General features: G+C 35.1%; 1 protein-coding gene across 2 annotated transcripts in view; it reads right to left on the bottom strand.

Moving 5' to 3' along the window:
- The window catches only part of UHRF2 (ubiquitin like with PHD and ring finger domains 2), a 68,375-nt gene that overhangs the window by 42,092 nt on the left and 9,114 nt on the right, over positions 1 to 17,169 (bottom strand). For both annotated transcript variants that reach the window (XR_012495715.1, XM_019727140.2), the window contains exon 3: positions 9,784 to 10,043. Coding sequence is in view for 1 of the 2 variants with exons in the window: in XM_019727140.2 (XP_019582699.1) it covers positions 9,784 to 10,043 (260 nt within the window). In the remaining variant the exon portion in view is untranslated. The remainder of the gene's footprint in view (positions 1 to 9,783; positions 10,044 to 17,169) is intronic.

The following is a 17,169-nucleotide window of genomic DNA, read 5'->3' on the forward strand; positions in this document are numbered from 1 at the left end:
ACCTAGCAGTATTATCTCCATTCTGCCAGTTGTAAAACTCCTCTGCGTTCAGACATTTCAGAAACTCATCTTTTGGGCTTCATGACATCTCTTTTAGAGACCTCTGTCCTGTCCTAACCTGAACAGCTTGCTCTGTAGGCCCAGACCTGTTTCACAGCTGTCATGCTGGGATCTCCTTTCACTACGTCCTATGTTGAATCCTAGTTCCCAAATACTATTCCCTCCTCTTTCTTGGTTTAAATCTTGAGTAGGGTGGGAGTGGTTTAAATGCTCTTTTATATAAATTAACCAATCCTCTTGTTCTCAGTTTTATTCCATGTGCCTACCTCCAAGGTACGTGGTGAGTCCAAGGCCTGAGCCTCCCAAAGATTCAATGCCATTTTTCTTGCTTGTTGGCTTCACATCCTTAGATTTCAGCTTTCTCTGGCCTGCTAAATTAGGCGTCATTTACCCTTTAGTTTCTTACCTTCCAAAATTTTGTTGTTTTCTCTTCTGTCTTTTATTTCTATCCCACTTTTTTATCATTGGGAGTTTATGCATTTATTCTTTTATTGTCTTCTAGGAGGGTTTAAGAAGTGGAAACAAACATCCAACTTAATCTGCCATGTTTAACTGGAAATCTTCGTTCACCTTTAGTTTCACCTTACTACTCACCGTACACCTCCTACACTCCAGCCATACGAACCTCCCCTCAGGTAACCCCTCATCTTCTACGACTTTATCCTTGGCATCCTGTTCTTCTTCAGGAATACAGAAGTATCTTTTCTATCTTGTACACTCAGAGCTCTAGGCAATCTAAAAGGAAGGTGTGCATATTTCTATCACAGTATTTACACTGTAAAACACCCAGTTTTCATTGAGGAGCACCTGTGTTCAAACTTTAAAGTGTGTTTAGAATATACCAGGCCGACAAATATTTGGAAACAATCAACTCATTAAATAGAAAAGTCTGCTTTTATATAACTAAAGCTCTTCATCAACTATAATAAACTGTGACCACTGTATTTCAAAAAGATCCCCTTGATTCTGCTCTGTCGCCTCTTCTTCCTTGAGAAACCTTGATCTAGACAGTTCCAGATGTATGGGACCACAGAATTCTATGCAGAAGTAGTAAGAAAAGGGCTTTTTAATGTTCTTGGTGTTCTTAAAAAATGAAAAACGTGTAGTCAGCTGAACTGCTAATTATAACAGTACTCAAGAGAAAGTCGTTTCAAATATAGGGAATTCCCAACACAGCATTTCCCTCCTCCCGTGAGGTTTAATGTATGGTTGAAGATAACCAGTGCAAGCTGATCCAAGCAGCTGATTTCTTTCAGCATTTGCACTGAAGAAAACTGTGCAGGAGACTGTATGAAATATTTTAGAAGTGTTGGAAGCCTGAACAACTCTAAAACAGGGCTCAAGATATCCACAAAGACCTGAAGCACAGAGAGGTGAGAATGTATGCAGGCCAATTTTATCTACACTGTGCTGAGAGCAAAGCCAATACCTATGGAAGAATGAAAATAGGGTCCTTTTTCTCTTGTATTACATGACCTCTTGTTCTTAGAACCTGAAGTCAAGGTATTATTCTAATATAGGTATAAGATAAATTATTCTAGTTAGCTACTCTGCATCCCTGAGAGTTTAGAACCACTTTGGTGTTATAAAGTCTGTATTATCAAATAATCCATACATATACCTAATCTTAAGCTTTCCCAGTAACACTTTTATTGCTTCAACTACTCTTTGGATGTCTTTTAGAGCTATCCTTCAGAGGAGCAGTTTTTGGTTATCCTTAACTATGTAACATCTTAGCCTAAACTCACTTTGTTTTCAACTGACAAAACAAACATTAAGTCTGGAGAATTAAATTTCATGGAAATCGATTAAGCACTATTTAAAAAGATAGGTTCATTATAAAATAGTAAAACTACATACATTTTCTTAGGTGGCTTGTAAGCTAATAATTTTAGAAGACTAAAACTGTATTAAGCAAAGTAGCATCAATTGAAACCTTCTTTTAAAATATGGCTTCCTGGCACTAATATACTTAAATAAGGACACCATTCATCTGGAGGCATGTTCTAGTTTAGCAAATCTTTAATGACACACCACATGCAAAAAGAAAGCATTTCTTAATCTAATAGATAACATCACTAAGTTTCACACCTTAAATGTAAAGCTTACTCACAGACAACTTACTTAAAACTGCTTACAGTAGCACTTTACATATTACATGGAAATAAATCTCATTTGTAGAACACATTAACAATGGTGAATAACTGTTTTGATAATGGTGAAAACAATATTAGGTTAAAAAATACCTATGCCAAAGATAAATCTGTATTATTTAAGAGTACTTACCAAAATAACCTGGCTTTATTAATAAATAAATGAAAACCAGAAAGTCTGATTCTATTATTACTGGGTACTTTTCAAGATTATTAGGAAAAAATAACATAAGTCTGGCAGATATTTACAGATGAAGAAATTAAGGCTGAAAGAATTCCAACTAAACAAAAAACTTACCAATAAACCAAAGATCTACAATTCAAACCAAATTCTGATTCTAATGCCTGAACAATACAGCCTGAAAGAGAACCACTGCTGTGAATACTTAACAGGCCCCGGGGGTACCTGTTTGAAAAGCAGATTCCTGGGCCCTACCTCAGACCCACCCCATGTAGGAAGTGGGGGTGGGGTTTGGTGTCCCTCAGGAACCTGCATTTTAAACACCTTACCTGGGTGAATCTGGAGTGTTGCTGACCATCTTTTTGAGAAACACTGATGGAAGGAGATGACATATAAATTTGAAAAGGTGAAATCAACTGTTACCTGTAAAGTCATTTTTCTAAGTACCAAGTGATCTTATAACACAATAAGAGAGAAATGGTAAGGTCACAGACCTGTCTAACGTCTTCCATCCTCCTTTTGATTGTTATCCATTCAGAATGCTGCCAAGTCATAAAGTTAGAGGAAATATGTCTTTGGTAGATAAGTATGTTAGTAACAACCAAGAAGCAAACTGGTCACTGCACCGGGGTTCTGGAACTAAACCTTTCATTCCAGGTCCCTGTACTCAAGATCAACATGACACTTTGGCTTGATTAAAGAAAAATCTCCTACTCCTTTTCTACCATTAAACCTAAAAATCATTACATTTTTGGGACTCCTTTAGCAATAGATTGCTGTATCAATCTTCAAGAAAATCAGTTTTGTTATTTTATAGAAAAACTGCTCAAAATACCACTTGATTTTACTCAGAATTGGCTCCCTGACTTCTATTTGAAGTAGCCATAATTAAACCTACTCTATAGCACGCATCACAGGCTGAGAATAGCTTGAAAAATCTTAAAGAATACTGTGAGCAATGACATCATCTTAAGACATTAGCTTTTAGTTACAGCCTAAGTTATCCTCCAAATCCTAAGTGATGTTATGACATTTCCATTTGATTTCAATACCATGGTAGTGACTTGATACTGTTTTAAAAGTAGTTTAACCTATTTGGTTTAAAAATCTTTCTAATACTAAAGAGCTATGAATTCTCCCGAAAGAAAAAAAATCACACAGGCGTTTAAAGACAGGTAGAGAACCTGCGGTTAAAGGTATCAGTTCTGCAAAAGCATCATAACTGGAGAGATTTACAGAAAATTTCTAAATTATGTTAACAATCCTATATGATGTATATTATTTTATTTTAAAAGCATGCTTCTCTTAAAATGAGAGATAGTATGATAGAGTGGTTCCAAGTATGTGCTTTTCTGAATCCAGATCTACCACATTACTTATTAGCTGTCCAACATTGAGCAAATTAATCTCTCTAAATTCTAGTTATTCTTACTTTACACATAAAAAGTATCTATTTCACTGAGTTTTTAATGAGGATTACATGAGGTAATTAGGTAAGCTACTTGTACAGTACCTGGTACATAGTGTTATTTTAATAAGAGAATTACTGGCTTAAGTTACTATACTTTAAAAGGATACTTGGGAATAATTTACTAAAAAGTCAAAACAAAAGAATTTTTGTTTCTGAGGAAAACTAACAATTCTATTTTAATGTGAACACTATAGAGCATGGAAGATCATATAGCAATTTTTATGTCATGAAAACTCTTAGCAATCATTTACTCATGTTTAAAGGTCTCAATTTTGCTTAGCTACAGATAATAATTATTCATTCTTAAGATAGGATTGAGAAATAAAATAACTTTCATAAGCATTCTCCTTCTTTAAATATATATACTCCTTGTTCAGACTACTGGGTGTTTTCTAACTTGCTTTTTCTCTTTATAGAAATCAGCTAAAATTTATAAATCAAGATCTCTAAATTAAACCACTAAATTCAATAAAGCAATTAAAGAAAGCAAATCACTAACAAGAATAGCATGCCCAAATTCACCTTTTTAACTGACCTGTAGTACTAAAGGTACATGTTGAATCCTTAGAAACAAGAAGGTATCGGGAGATTTTGAGATCTTGTTCCACACTAGGTCAAGTTCAGAAAGCTTGTCTTACAATGACTGACTGGTATACTCAAGAGCCTCATTAAACAGGAAAACCAGGACTAGATCTCAGAACAAAAATTCAACTATTACAGAGTATTTTCTCCCATTCAAGAATTTTACCAACAGATCATAATAGATAAATTCCCCACAAACACATTATGGACATTGCTTTCTATGCAAAGTTAATACAGATAAAAACTGAATAGTGGAAAATAGTCCCTCATTTAAAGTTACATACAGATCATTTAGCTTGAATGAAATACAATTTCTTTTAGAAAGACTTAATTCTAATAATTTTGTCTACAGGGAAACAAAATGGAAAGTCAGCAAGCCATAAACCCCTAGACATGCAGTAAAATAAGGATGAACACTCAGATTCATCAGGTCTTTGGCCTTTAATAAAATATATTTATTATATTTAGTTAAACTGTCATTATCAACCCCTTTCCCCTATTGTTCTTAGTAGCAGGTAGGTACCTGATAACAATTGATAAGTCTGGGCCAAAAGCAATCTATCAATGAGTGGTTCGCAAACTCGAGTGTGTGTCACAATCACCCTGATGACTGATTAAAACACAGATTCCTGGGCCACCCCAGAGATTGAATTATGTCTGGAGTGAGCCCAAGAACTTGCATTTCTAGTAAGTGATGCTGATGTTGATGTTCCGCCAAAGACTACACTTGAGCACCACTGGTCTGAGTTAGTGGTTCTCAGCCATGGCTGCATATTAGAAGCACAGGGAAACTTTTGAAAACACCAATGCGGAGGTCCCTCAGACCAATCATACGAGAAATTCTTGGGGTAGGTCCCAGGCACCGGTATTTTTTAAAGCTTCCTAGACAAGTAATGTGTAGCCAGGGTTGAGAACCACTATCTAGTTAATTAAAATGAATCTAAACCAAATCCACTGAGAAAAGATGTTTCTTAGGACAAAAGGATTTTAACCTTTATCTGCTGATAAAGCAGCCAAAGTGATAACTAAAGATTAAGTTCAACAGGGTGGCCACAGTTGCTTACATACAGTGTTTCCCTGAAAATAAGACCTAGCTGGAAAATCAGCTCTGATGCATCATTTGGAGCAAAAATTAACATAAGACCCTGTCTAATTTTACTATAAGATGGAGTCTTATAAAATAAGACACATTAGAGCTGATGGTCCGGCTAGGTCTTATTTTCAGGGAAACAGGGTAACTAGGGTTTAATTCAACAGAAGTTGTATGTTTGTTGCCTCCTTTAAATCCCAAAGTCTAAAACAAATCTTTAGAAGTCATACAAAATGGTTGACCTTTGAAGGCAATAGAAGTGTAAGCTACTACCAATTCCACATATACCATGTTTAGGCTGAGCGGCAATATTGCATATTATTGCCAGACTATAGACTCTGGAGTCAGATCATGTAATAGGTGTGACCTTTCGCAACTTAAAGATAATTGAGTCTCGGTCTCTTCATATGGTAGTTAATGTAACTAACGTTATATTTATGCTAAAGATTACATGAGCATCCATATAAAAAGTTAGCTCAGAGTTTGGCACACAAATCTAAACCGCTGTAAGTTATGCCACAGACATATTAGCCTACTAGAAATACGAAGAAAATGATTGTCCTTTTCCAAGTCTACTACACTTCCCTTCAGTTAACATCATGTGTCTTCGTCACAATGATTCAGGGTCTCTACATGATCACAGTCAAAGCTTTGTGAATTTAGATGTTCAAGGCCCTCAAAATTTTAAACTCTAAGTACCTTAACTGTTGAGAGGATAATTTATGGGAATAAATACAACTTGTAGAAAGCTATGGAGTATACAGTACAAGCTTACTACAAGATAAGGTAAAATCAATGTTCCCTCCTTTTATTTCTTTAATTGACCACTTAACCACTGCATGATTTATAATTGCCTATATTACCGACATTTGCTCATTGCTGAATCCCTTCCCTTTTTTATTCTGTCCAAAATACCACTAAAAACAGGTTTCGACCACGCATAGTCTCTCCCCTGTAATGATGGCTTTTGGAGGGAAAAAAGGCAGCTCTCACATCCAAGTTGTGTATGCTTGCTAACAGGGTGCTTTTAAAAACCTTAAGGAGTATTTAAGAATCGTTTAGAATCTAAATCTCTGAAGTCTAAATTTAATATTCCTACTGCCAACTCTTTCTCCCCAAGTACTTACTAGGCTGGCTAAGTTCTAAAAATACAAGACCTTTGCTAAGACCAAGGTGACAACAGATAAGTAGTACAGCATAGCAATCAGGAAGAAAACACCACAATATCTACTTTGTACCAGGCACTTTGATGTTAACTCCATGTTTATTTTATACTGTTTGCATAAGATGTGAATCAAAGCTGACAAGCCTAACCTAGGCCTTATGACTGACAAACTACAAAATCTTCACAAGATGCCCTCAACAATTTAGTCTATGTTCATTAGGAATCTACAGAAAAGGGACCCTTACAAACAGTAAAATTCAACTTTGAAACATTTCAAACCAATCTCTTAACATAACCTGCTTTTCATGAACTTACAATGTTTGTATCCGTAATTCTGAGGAAAAACAAAGAAACATTAGGAAATAAATGATGTCCACTACTAGATCTTATTTGGCCTTCTGGAGGTTAAGAAACCTCTCTACCTATTACATACTATAAATCTGTAATACCTATCATTCCTCAGAGATGAACAGTATGTTTTTAACTCTGCTCTGGCTAGAGGGGGTGGAAGATGCAAGAGCCTATGTAACTATTTCTTGTTCTGAACCAGCAAATGTTTTAACAAAGTTCATTTCAATGACTGAGAATTCATCTAGCCTGTTAGACGTGTAAGGTCACTATAGAAATAGCTTTTAAACAGTGCCATTTTAAACTAACAAACACTGCATATCCCAAAAGAATTCTTCACGCAGGTTGCCTGGGGTCCCATGTATGATACCTCCCTGCCTTGGCTAAATGACAGCTTGCTCAAATTGCACTGTTATACTCAGAGGTTTGGAGATATGATTATTAATGAAGCAGATTAATTTTCAATTTACTTTCAACTTATCTTCAAAGATTACTTTCAATTTACTCTAGGTAGGAGAAAAATGAAGTTATTTTATTGAGGAAAATAATAATACTTAATCAGTGTCATAAATGACATGGGATATAGCCTATTAAGTACTTAAAGCTTATTTACTAAGTTAAAGTACGAAAACGTTACCTGAGAAATACTGTCTTGGAAGTAAAAGTTGTACAGAAGTTAGAGGTCATCTAATCCAATCAGTCTAACCTCATAAATTTTCTTTGCAATGTAATGTCTCTACTGATGTTCCCAGTCTATGGTTGAAGATGGCCAATGCTTGTTTATTGGCTACTTTTCAAGATGTGGCTGGTAAGAAGTTTACACTGTCCTGAAACTTCTGTTTTACAGAACTTCCTTCTAGACAGAGCTTTTAAAATATGAAAGCTAGCATGATCCAAGTCTTTTCAAGCTAAATATCTAGTTCCTTCAGCTACTCTTGATGGTTTTACATTTTTACATTTTGGGTTCTACTCTGAAGACGCACCAGGTCATGCTGGGATTGTTCTTAAAGCACAGGGGATGGAAAACAATATTCTAAGCAGGGAACCAGCCCACTACAACAGCAGCACCACTGGCCTTGTTCTAGATATCTTACTTCTAAAAAACATCCTTTCGATATAGCTGTTTGATAGCCACATTCTATTGACTCACTTGGAGCTGACTACTCAATAAAAACGTCCGTTTCTACTGCGTAAGCCACACCACTCCAAAAGCTCTCTCCAATGCATCATCATCCATCCAAGTAAGAACTAGTTTAATAACTTACTGAAATCAACATGTACTTTACCATAGTTTCTAACTTACTTTTCTAATTACCATGAAGAATTAAACTTTAACAGGATTTGTTATCACATCCACATTGGGTGCTTACACTAGTCTTTTGTTATTTGGTACTCTTACCTAGAAGCTCATCTATTTATCTTATACTCAATTTTATATAGTCCTTTTCTCTTTGTAAAGATGTGAATGACATTTATCTACCACTAAGCTTCTGTTACCTTTTATTTCTCAAAGAAAGTTCAGCTTTCATATCTTTAAGTTGTCAGCACTGAAATATTTAATTCAGTCATGTAAAATTATTTAGGAAAGATAATTTTAGTCTTCTCATGCATGTTGGATTTACTAACATTCATTCTAATCAAGACAAATTTCTTATATCCAAAAAAAAAAGCCAAACACTAAGGAACTGTGATTTGTGCTCTAATATTATATCAGGCCTATCTCTTGGAAGGTTTTACTCCCAAACTAACAGCCCCTAAAACTGTAAAAATTGAATAAACCTTAGTTCATGTCGTGTTTAAAGCTTCTTACCCTATTTCTATGCTGTGCCATGTACAGTATTTTTTGCCAAACAATAACTCCTTTATTGACCAGTATAAAATCAGGTTCCAGGTAGCAGTTTTCCTAGTTGTTTCTTCCATTCTCCGAGAAATAAAACTCAAAGTAAATCAAGAATTCTAATTGGTGACAGCAGATATACAGATAGCAAAAGTCCCCCCCCCCCCACTACAGTATCTTGCCTCTTTGCCACGGCAATAAGAAACCCAGAGACTGATTATTATCAACACATCGATTTAACACTAGTGTCAGTCATGGGCAATCCCAGATCTTAACACTCATTCTAGTTGTTGGTTCTAAAAACCAGGATGGTGCAAGTTACTCACAACAATTTAAAAAGTATCAAAAAAGTTAAGATTAAAGGCATCTACTTTTGACCCTTTCCAAGTATCCTGAAAATCTGAGTTGACACCAAAATCTTTTATACCACCACTTTGTAGTAGGATAAGAAAAAAAACAAAAAAACCACAACCACTTTAGGATCTTGAATTCTTCCACTCAGTAAAGTTTTGGCAGCATATTTTCCATTCATATTGAAGTATCACTTGAGTGAGGACTAAAATTCATTTAGTGTGTTGAATAAATACTAAGTCTGCCCCAATAGTAACTTGTATAGTGAGATTTTGAAAACAGGTAAAGAAAATGATAATTCAGTATTAGAATCAAGTTCTTAATACAACAAACCACTTAGAAGCCAGAGATGATGGAGAGTTAAGGAGCCCTTATTATATTACAACTGCTAAACAAACAAAACAAACAAATAAATGGTAATAGACTGAACAGACCCCTAAACAATTTCTTCAGAAAGACTAGTATTTGAAAACACTCTTGAAACAGAAGGCTTTGCTTCTACAAACAAACACACGAATGAAGTCCTCAATAGCACACGCACTTACTCATCATACTCGATATGATAAATAACGTCTTCATCAGCAGCAACAGAATCTGAATTAGATGTAGAGGGTACATTGTCCAATTTATTTGTTTTCTCTTTGGAATTATGATTTACATTTCCATTAGTCCTTTTACAAGAACTGCCGTTCTTCAGTGGAGTTTTGCCACGTGAATGTCCATCAGAAGCTCTAGTAACACTATGTATACGTGCTTCAAACCAAGCACCAAGGCCGACATCTCTGGCATCCACCAATTCATTTACCTAAAAAAAGTTGAAAATTAGTTAATGAAGCTTAATTTCATCTATTGCTTCAAAAACCTCACTATACCTCAAGTTATCTTTATGGTTGTGGTTAACAATATTTACAGCCACTCAGGCTTAATTTCAAAGATTACATCAAAACTATTCTATTTGAATTGTACCGTCAAACCTGTGATTTACTAGTATGAAAATTAACTTTCCTCCAAATTTCCTCTAGTGAAATAGGTGTTGTAAGTGCTCCCATATCTACATTAGACTTTAAAAAATATAATTCTTATGTACTCAAGAGTGTTTTTGCAAGTCGTTCAATAAGAATGTCACTAACAAAAAGCCAGGACTTTAAAGCGTTATGACTGTTATTAATTTGTTCCATTAATTTCTTCAGAATCCTAAAGAGAATTTACACAATCAGTCCAACCAGAAAACAGTAAAGCATTAAAAAGAAAATAAAACTCAAAAATAAAGGAATTATGCAAACATACAAAGGGAAGAACCTAGTGAACCCATCTATACAAAATGGGGTAAGTTCTACCACGAATTAGTAACTCACTAGCAAATGCATTATTAAGTACCTCAAAGAACAAAGGTGAACTATAAAAAGAACAGAGCTATAAGATGCAAAACAGATGTAGTCTAGTCTAGTGGATGATCCAGAACTAAACCGTGCAATCTAACAAAAGGAAAACAGAGTGTACAAGAGTTATAACATAGAAGCTGGTTTATTTAAAAAAAAAAAAAAAAATCCTCTCCTAAAAAAATCTGAGGAAATTAGTCTAAAGGTCAAGACCTTTATTTAGACAAGGTTCCTTTACTTAACTCTTAACAACCTTAATAATTAATAATTCCTATTTTACAAGATAAGGAAACAAAGGCTGACAAGTTAACTTGCTCCAAGTGAAAGTTAATGAAATGTAAAGCCAGAATTTGAAGACATCTTGACCTTGAAGTTTATGTTCTTGCCACTATATCATGAAGCTTGGTGACAAGATGACAAGATAGTTAAATAGGCTCCTCAAAGGCTAAGCAAACAAACTTAGAAATAAGGTATCAAAAACATGAAAAGGTTTCAAACCACCAAGCTAATAAGGGTAGAGGGAATACAGACAAAACCAAAAATTATTAACTATCAGTATCAGAAGAGGTATAATACTCTACCATAGGAGCTATATGTAATGAACATTATAGAAATGAAACATCTTGAAAGACATAAAAGGTTCAATGTAACATAAGAATGAAGAGTCGACGTGAAAAGGAAAAGACCTAAGGGCCAACAAGGCTAGACATAACAAAGAATCAGAGATGGAACATGGTATACTTGTACATTTCATAAATTAACTCTGCCCATTAAATGGACATGGGCTCTTCCATAATAATCACTGACAAGTTTAGAGACTTCTAGTTTCATAGAGGCATACTAGCTAAAACCAAAAGCAATCAGTATTAATTAAGGTCTATCATACTTCGGAGAATAAACTGAGGCTACTACTCTTTCACAGCAAATCAAAATGTAAGAGGTTTCATAAAGTACAACAAAATTATTCTAGTAGAGAATGGAGTATATAGTTGATACTAAAACAGTAACAGCAAAAATACATTTAGCAATATAAACCTTATTATGGAACAGTAAGAGGTGCAAATGAAATACTTAATTTGCATATAAGAAACCAGCAAGCAGATCTAGTGTCTGAATACCTTAGTATTTGGCAATACAATTAGAGTTAACAGAAACCTAAGTCAGTCTAAAAATACTGCCATTGCTTAAACATCACACATAAAGGAGAACTTACTGCTCATAAACGTATGGCATTCTTTGATTAACCCTAGATTTATAACTGGAAACAACTTATAAAGTACAAATTTTCATATACGTATAATTAACCACTCACGATAAAGCACGTAAACTGTGGGAAAGAAGTTTTTAAATTCAAAAGTAAAGTTTCTGCACATTACATATACATACTAAGTTAGGCAAAATTTGAATGGGTCAAACTGCATGAAAGAGGTTAAAGCTCTTTTGTATAGCCTGGGTTTTGAAGATGGTTCTTAAACTTGTATGATTAAACTTGTATGAAGAGAATACTTAAACTTGTATGATTAATATGAAAACAGAGGACACTTCTGAAATTAAGAACTGAAAAATATGCCCTAAGCCACAGAACGTACACCAACAAGAGTGAACCGTAATATAAACGATGGACTTTGGGTGACGCTGTGTCTATGTAGGTACCTCAAGTCTAACAAATGTACCCTCTGGCAGGGATGAGGCTAGTGAGGGAGGCTATGCATGTGTACAGGTACTCAATTTTGCTGTGAACCTAGAACTGTTCTAAAAAGTAAAGTCTATTAAAAAAAACCAGGAACTGAAAATTAGTCAGAAGAGAGCAATAAAAAAAGCACAGGATGGCAAGAGGAAAATAGAATATGTGTTGGGGGGTGGCGGGGGGAGTCTCACTGCACCCACAGACTTTCATTTATGGAGGTGACTGACAACATGGAGAGGCTAATGTCACATGAAGAATTACTTACATTTCCCAAGAGAAGGGGGCACGCCATGCAGGACCAAAAGGGGGAAGCATCAGGTTTGGTCAGAACTCAGAAGAAATAAGGGGAAAGCATGGCCCAGAGACTATTGCGTTTTCCACGTAAAAGGCAAGGCAGGGCAAGGGAAACAGTTTCTATTTGGCTAATCTGAATAACAGTGGCAGGCTCTGGGCTCTAAGGGTGGTCTCTAGTCGTCTGGTACCTGACCCTGGGAGGTTAGAGCATAGGAATATCGGGTGGTATGTAAGTTAGATGAATGAGCTGGCTGGGTTGTGGACTCCGGATTGGTTGGTTTGTATATGAAAGGCAGGCTCGCTAACAAGTTGTTTATTGTCTCTTCCTAGCTAGCCCTGAAAGAGGGAGTCTATCCTCAGGCAGCAAGCCCCACCACCCCAAAGATGACAAAACATCATAAAAGAGAAAAAAACATGCTTAATGCGGGAGGGTGTTTAAACTGAAAATTCCTAAGTTGAAATAAAAAAAAAATCCCATAAATCTAAGCTTAAGAGCTGGATTTATTCATGTCAAAACATAGCCACATTTAAGGAGTCTTCCATGTCCAAGTATTTGACATATACAGCGAGGGTGCCAAAAAAATGTATACACATTTTAAGAAAGGAAAAAACTATTAAAATTGTAATAATCAATATGTACCAATAACAAGACGAATACAAATTATGTGTATACATTTTTTTGGCACACCAGTATACATATACATATCTATAAAAACCCTGAAGTATGGAATGCAAGGAGCAATCATTAAAAATAAAATACCAACAGCAAATATTTGTGGATGTACTATATGCCGGGTATGCTTCTAAACACTTTATATACTCTGTGGAAAACACCAGCTCTGCAGATAAACCTAGGTTTACATCCTTATCTATCACCTACTAGGTGTAAACTTGAACGAGTTACTTAACCTGTCCTAGCCTCAGCTTCTTTATAAAACAACATACTTTGTCGTGTATTGAGATCAGGTGACAAAATCCTTATGAAGTGTCAACCTAACTAGTATATACTACATACACATGAAATAATTGTCTCCTTCCATTAAGTATCAGTAAGTTCAATGCTAAGACTCATTAAAACTCCGAGTATGGTCTCATTACCATACTCTGCATAGTAAACTATTAGCAGTTTACTGTTATGTACATTACCTCCTTTAAAAATTACAATACAAAGTCACTCTTATTTTCCAATGAAGCTCAGAAGTGAAATACACTTGCCCTCAGGAGATAACACAGCTGAAAGTAGGAGTTAAGCTGATAAAGGTTCCTCCAACTCTGAACATGATACTCTCCTTACACCATTTTCTTCAGAGAATTACAAATCAAAATGCAATATGGTTCCATTTCCATGAAGTTCAGAAAGAAGAAAAGTCAGGATGTACACACAGGTTAAAGGTTCTTAAGAGGTTGTTAAAGGGTAATAATAGGATAAAGTTAATAAAAAACAAAGACATGATTAGCATAGAAGTTTGAGTAGGTAGGTACAACTAGGGAGAAGAGAGTTATAATCATTATAATTAAGAGAACACATGGTAAGTTCCTGGGGGTACTGCTTTTCTGTCTCAATTTGAGTGGTATTTACAGATATTGACTTCATAGTATTTCTTTAAGCTCTATTCTTTTTTGTATTATCTATTAAGTTTTATAATAAAAAAGGTTAAATATCAGAGTTGCACTGTAGACAAAAGACGGGAATTACTAAAATATCCATGATTTTTTACTTTGTAATCATTAATTTTCCTCTTTCCTTTATCTTCTACAATAAGAAAACATGTAAGTTTAACAGCGCCACACACAGAGCGAGACCCTAAAGCTTACTATCATCATTCTAAACAGGTATTACGTAGGCCAGGATGATAGTCATTTCAAAGTAGGATCTTACATGAGTCATACAAAACTCCACATATACAAAAACAAGAATTAAAATAAATTCAGGTTTCAAAAGTCCACCTTGTTTCAGAAAATAAATTACTTCCTAGAGTAATTTATTTTACTGGTTCAATTTGTGTTATACAATGGGAAAGCGTCTGCACAATCTTCCACAGGCTCTCCAAATGTGGTAGTATTTGGCTCCTTACGACATATGAAAAGATATCTGAAACTGACTAAATGTTGCTAAAAGTTATCAAATTTGGCAAGGGAAGGATACTGAATAACTTCAGATTACACTTTCATTTTAATGTATTAAGTTTAAATATTTACCTAGGTCAGTTCGGAGTAAGCTAATTTGAAAATTTACTTTTTGTATCTGCTTATGAGGTCCAAAGAAAATTTTATGCAAAAGAGAGGAAAAGCCCTAAAATTTGTTTGCTCATCCATAAAGAAACTTTAATCATAGAAAGCTCTATGTCTAAAAGGAAAATCTTTACAAAAAGTGACATACGTAAGAATTCAAGATAAAGGCAAAAAACAAAAACAAACAAAAACCCTCCCATTTTTTAAGTGTTCCAGAAACAACTTAATGGAATTTTGATGTACTTCCTATTAAAAGACTTGCACTAAGGAAAACAGGCAAAATTCAAAGCAAATTCAAAACAAATCAATTAAAAAGTAGCAGCTTCTAGATTAAAAAACAATTTAAAAAGTAATGAAAAAAAAAAAAAAAAAAAAAAGTAGCAGCTTCTGAGCGTTTCCAGGTTAGCCAAAAAGAATATCTAATAATATTCCATGAAGGCAGTGGGCAATATCATTTGCTTACCCCTAATTCTAGTATCTAGTACAAACATATACTAGAGTCAAACATTCATTCAATGAATAAATTATCCAGAAATAAGCACTTCTATGTGAAAAATAGTTACCAGTCAAAATTTCAAATAACTATGACAATTACTGAACTTCATCAAAATAGGAAATAAATCTATGTTAGACACTTCAGCCTTAAGGTTAAATGCACCTTTGATTAAACATGTTACTTGACAAAAACTGCAGCCTTTGGAGAATTTAAGTGCCAGGTTCCAAATGTGTTTCTAAATGAAGACAGACAATGCCAAATTTGTACATCTCAGAATCAGCTGAACTGGAATTTGAAACCAAGTCTGATGACATCACTGAAGTCCTGAACATCTATGCTACTTATTAATATGAAATGTACGAGATGTGAAAAAGACAAAAGTTAGGTACTAGAAGGAGTTGACAACCAAAGCACTAACACTGAAAATAAAAAGCAAAGATGTGGTGAGAGAAGTAGTTTCTCAGGATGCTTTTCTGAATTTAGATCGAAGGGAGGGGACGTGGCAGGACCTGTGCTAAACAGAAAGAATGTAAACCGACCAGAACTGTTTAACCTTGATGAAGCTCAGACCTGCAGATACATAAATTGACCTTCCCATGAAAACAAATTCATACCTTTACTGTCCAAATCAAGTCAAAAGTAGCAGCTCCTAAACTGTTGCCCTTCACCAAAAAGTTAAAAACAATGTAAGATTAATATAAATGCAGATGGTTACATAAATATTTATGGACATACAGTTATACAGGAGTCGGTACATGTATATACTTCCTTGCTCTGTCAGCTGAGGGCCCTAAAAGCAATGACACCCCAGTAGCAAGGAACACACCTCGAGCCCAGCTTGGTTTCTAATACCATTCTCCAATTAAAGGAACCAAGGCTCCTTGGAGAAATGGTCGATTCCAGAACTGGAGCAGGAAATATACACAATGAGCCTGGAGCTCCTTCTAGTGCCAGAAAGAAAGTGCTTTAACAAAAAAACAAACAACAATAAACCCCACAATGAGGATTACATCGAAGAGACACAGGAGAAAAAATATCCATACTGATGAAAATAAATGACTGAATAAATAAATGTAGAAGAGACAAAAGTCTCCCACATACGAGAATTCCCAATAATTTTTGTAGACAATCTGACCTCAAGAAAGTGAAGTACTTAACTCCCCACTCAAGTGTGGGCTGCAAACTGGGTCTTCATCTCAAAGAATACAGTACGGGAAAGGGTCTAGGGGGTACGAGGGAGTAACTTCGCAATGAAGAAACCTGACAAACACTACCTCAGCCAGGTGACTATGGTTCACATCAACAGTGATAAGTTACTACTGATGTAAAACCTAAGTTATAATTAGCAAATAGAATGTTGATAGTAAATGCCCCTCAATATATGATGAAAACTGAATTTTACCTCTGTAATCTTCCTCCCCAAAATACATAAATCCAGTCTAATGATAAGGGAAACAAATGAATCCTAACTGGACATTTTACAAAACACTTGCCCAGTATACCTCAAAATTGTCAAGGGCATCAAAAACAATGAAAGTCTGAGAAACTGTCACAGCCCAGAGGTGCCAAAGAGATGTGACAATTATTTAGTATAACACTAATGTAAAAGTAATGTGGTATCCTAGAAGGGATTCTGAACAGAAAGAGAACAGAAAGAGAAAAGCCAACTCGACACTTGATTAATTGTAACAAATGTATCATACTAATATAAGATGTTAATCACAGGGCAGGTGTAGGATGGTGTACATGCAAACTCTATAGTATCTTCCGAATTATGCTATAAATCTAAAACTGTTTGAAAATATGTAACAAGTTTATTTAAAAAGCAACAATGTGAAAAAGT

The sequence above is a fragment of the Rhinolophus sinicus genome, linkage group LG04 (genome assembly GCF_036562045.2).
Source record: "Rhinolophus sinicus isolate RSC01 linkage group LG04, ASM3656204v1, whole genome shotgun sequence".
Classification (NCBI taxonomy): Eukaryota; Metazoa; Chordata; class Mammalia; order Chiroptera; family Rhinolophidae; genus Rhinolophus; species Rhinolophus sinicus.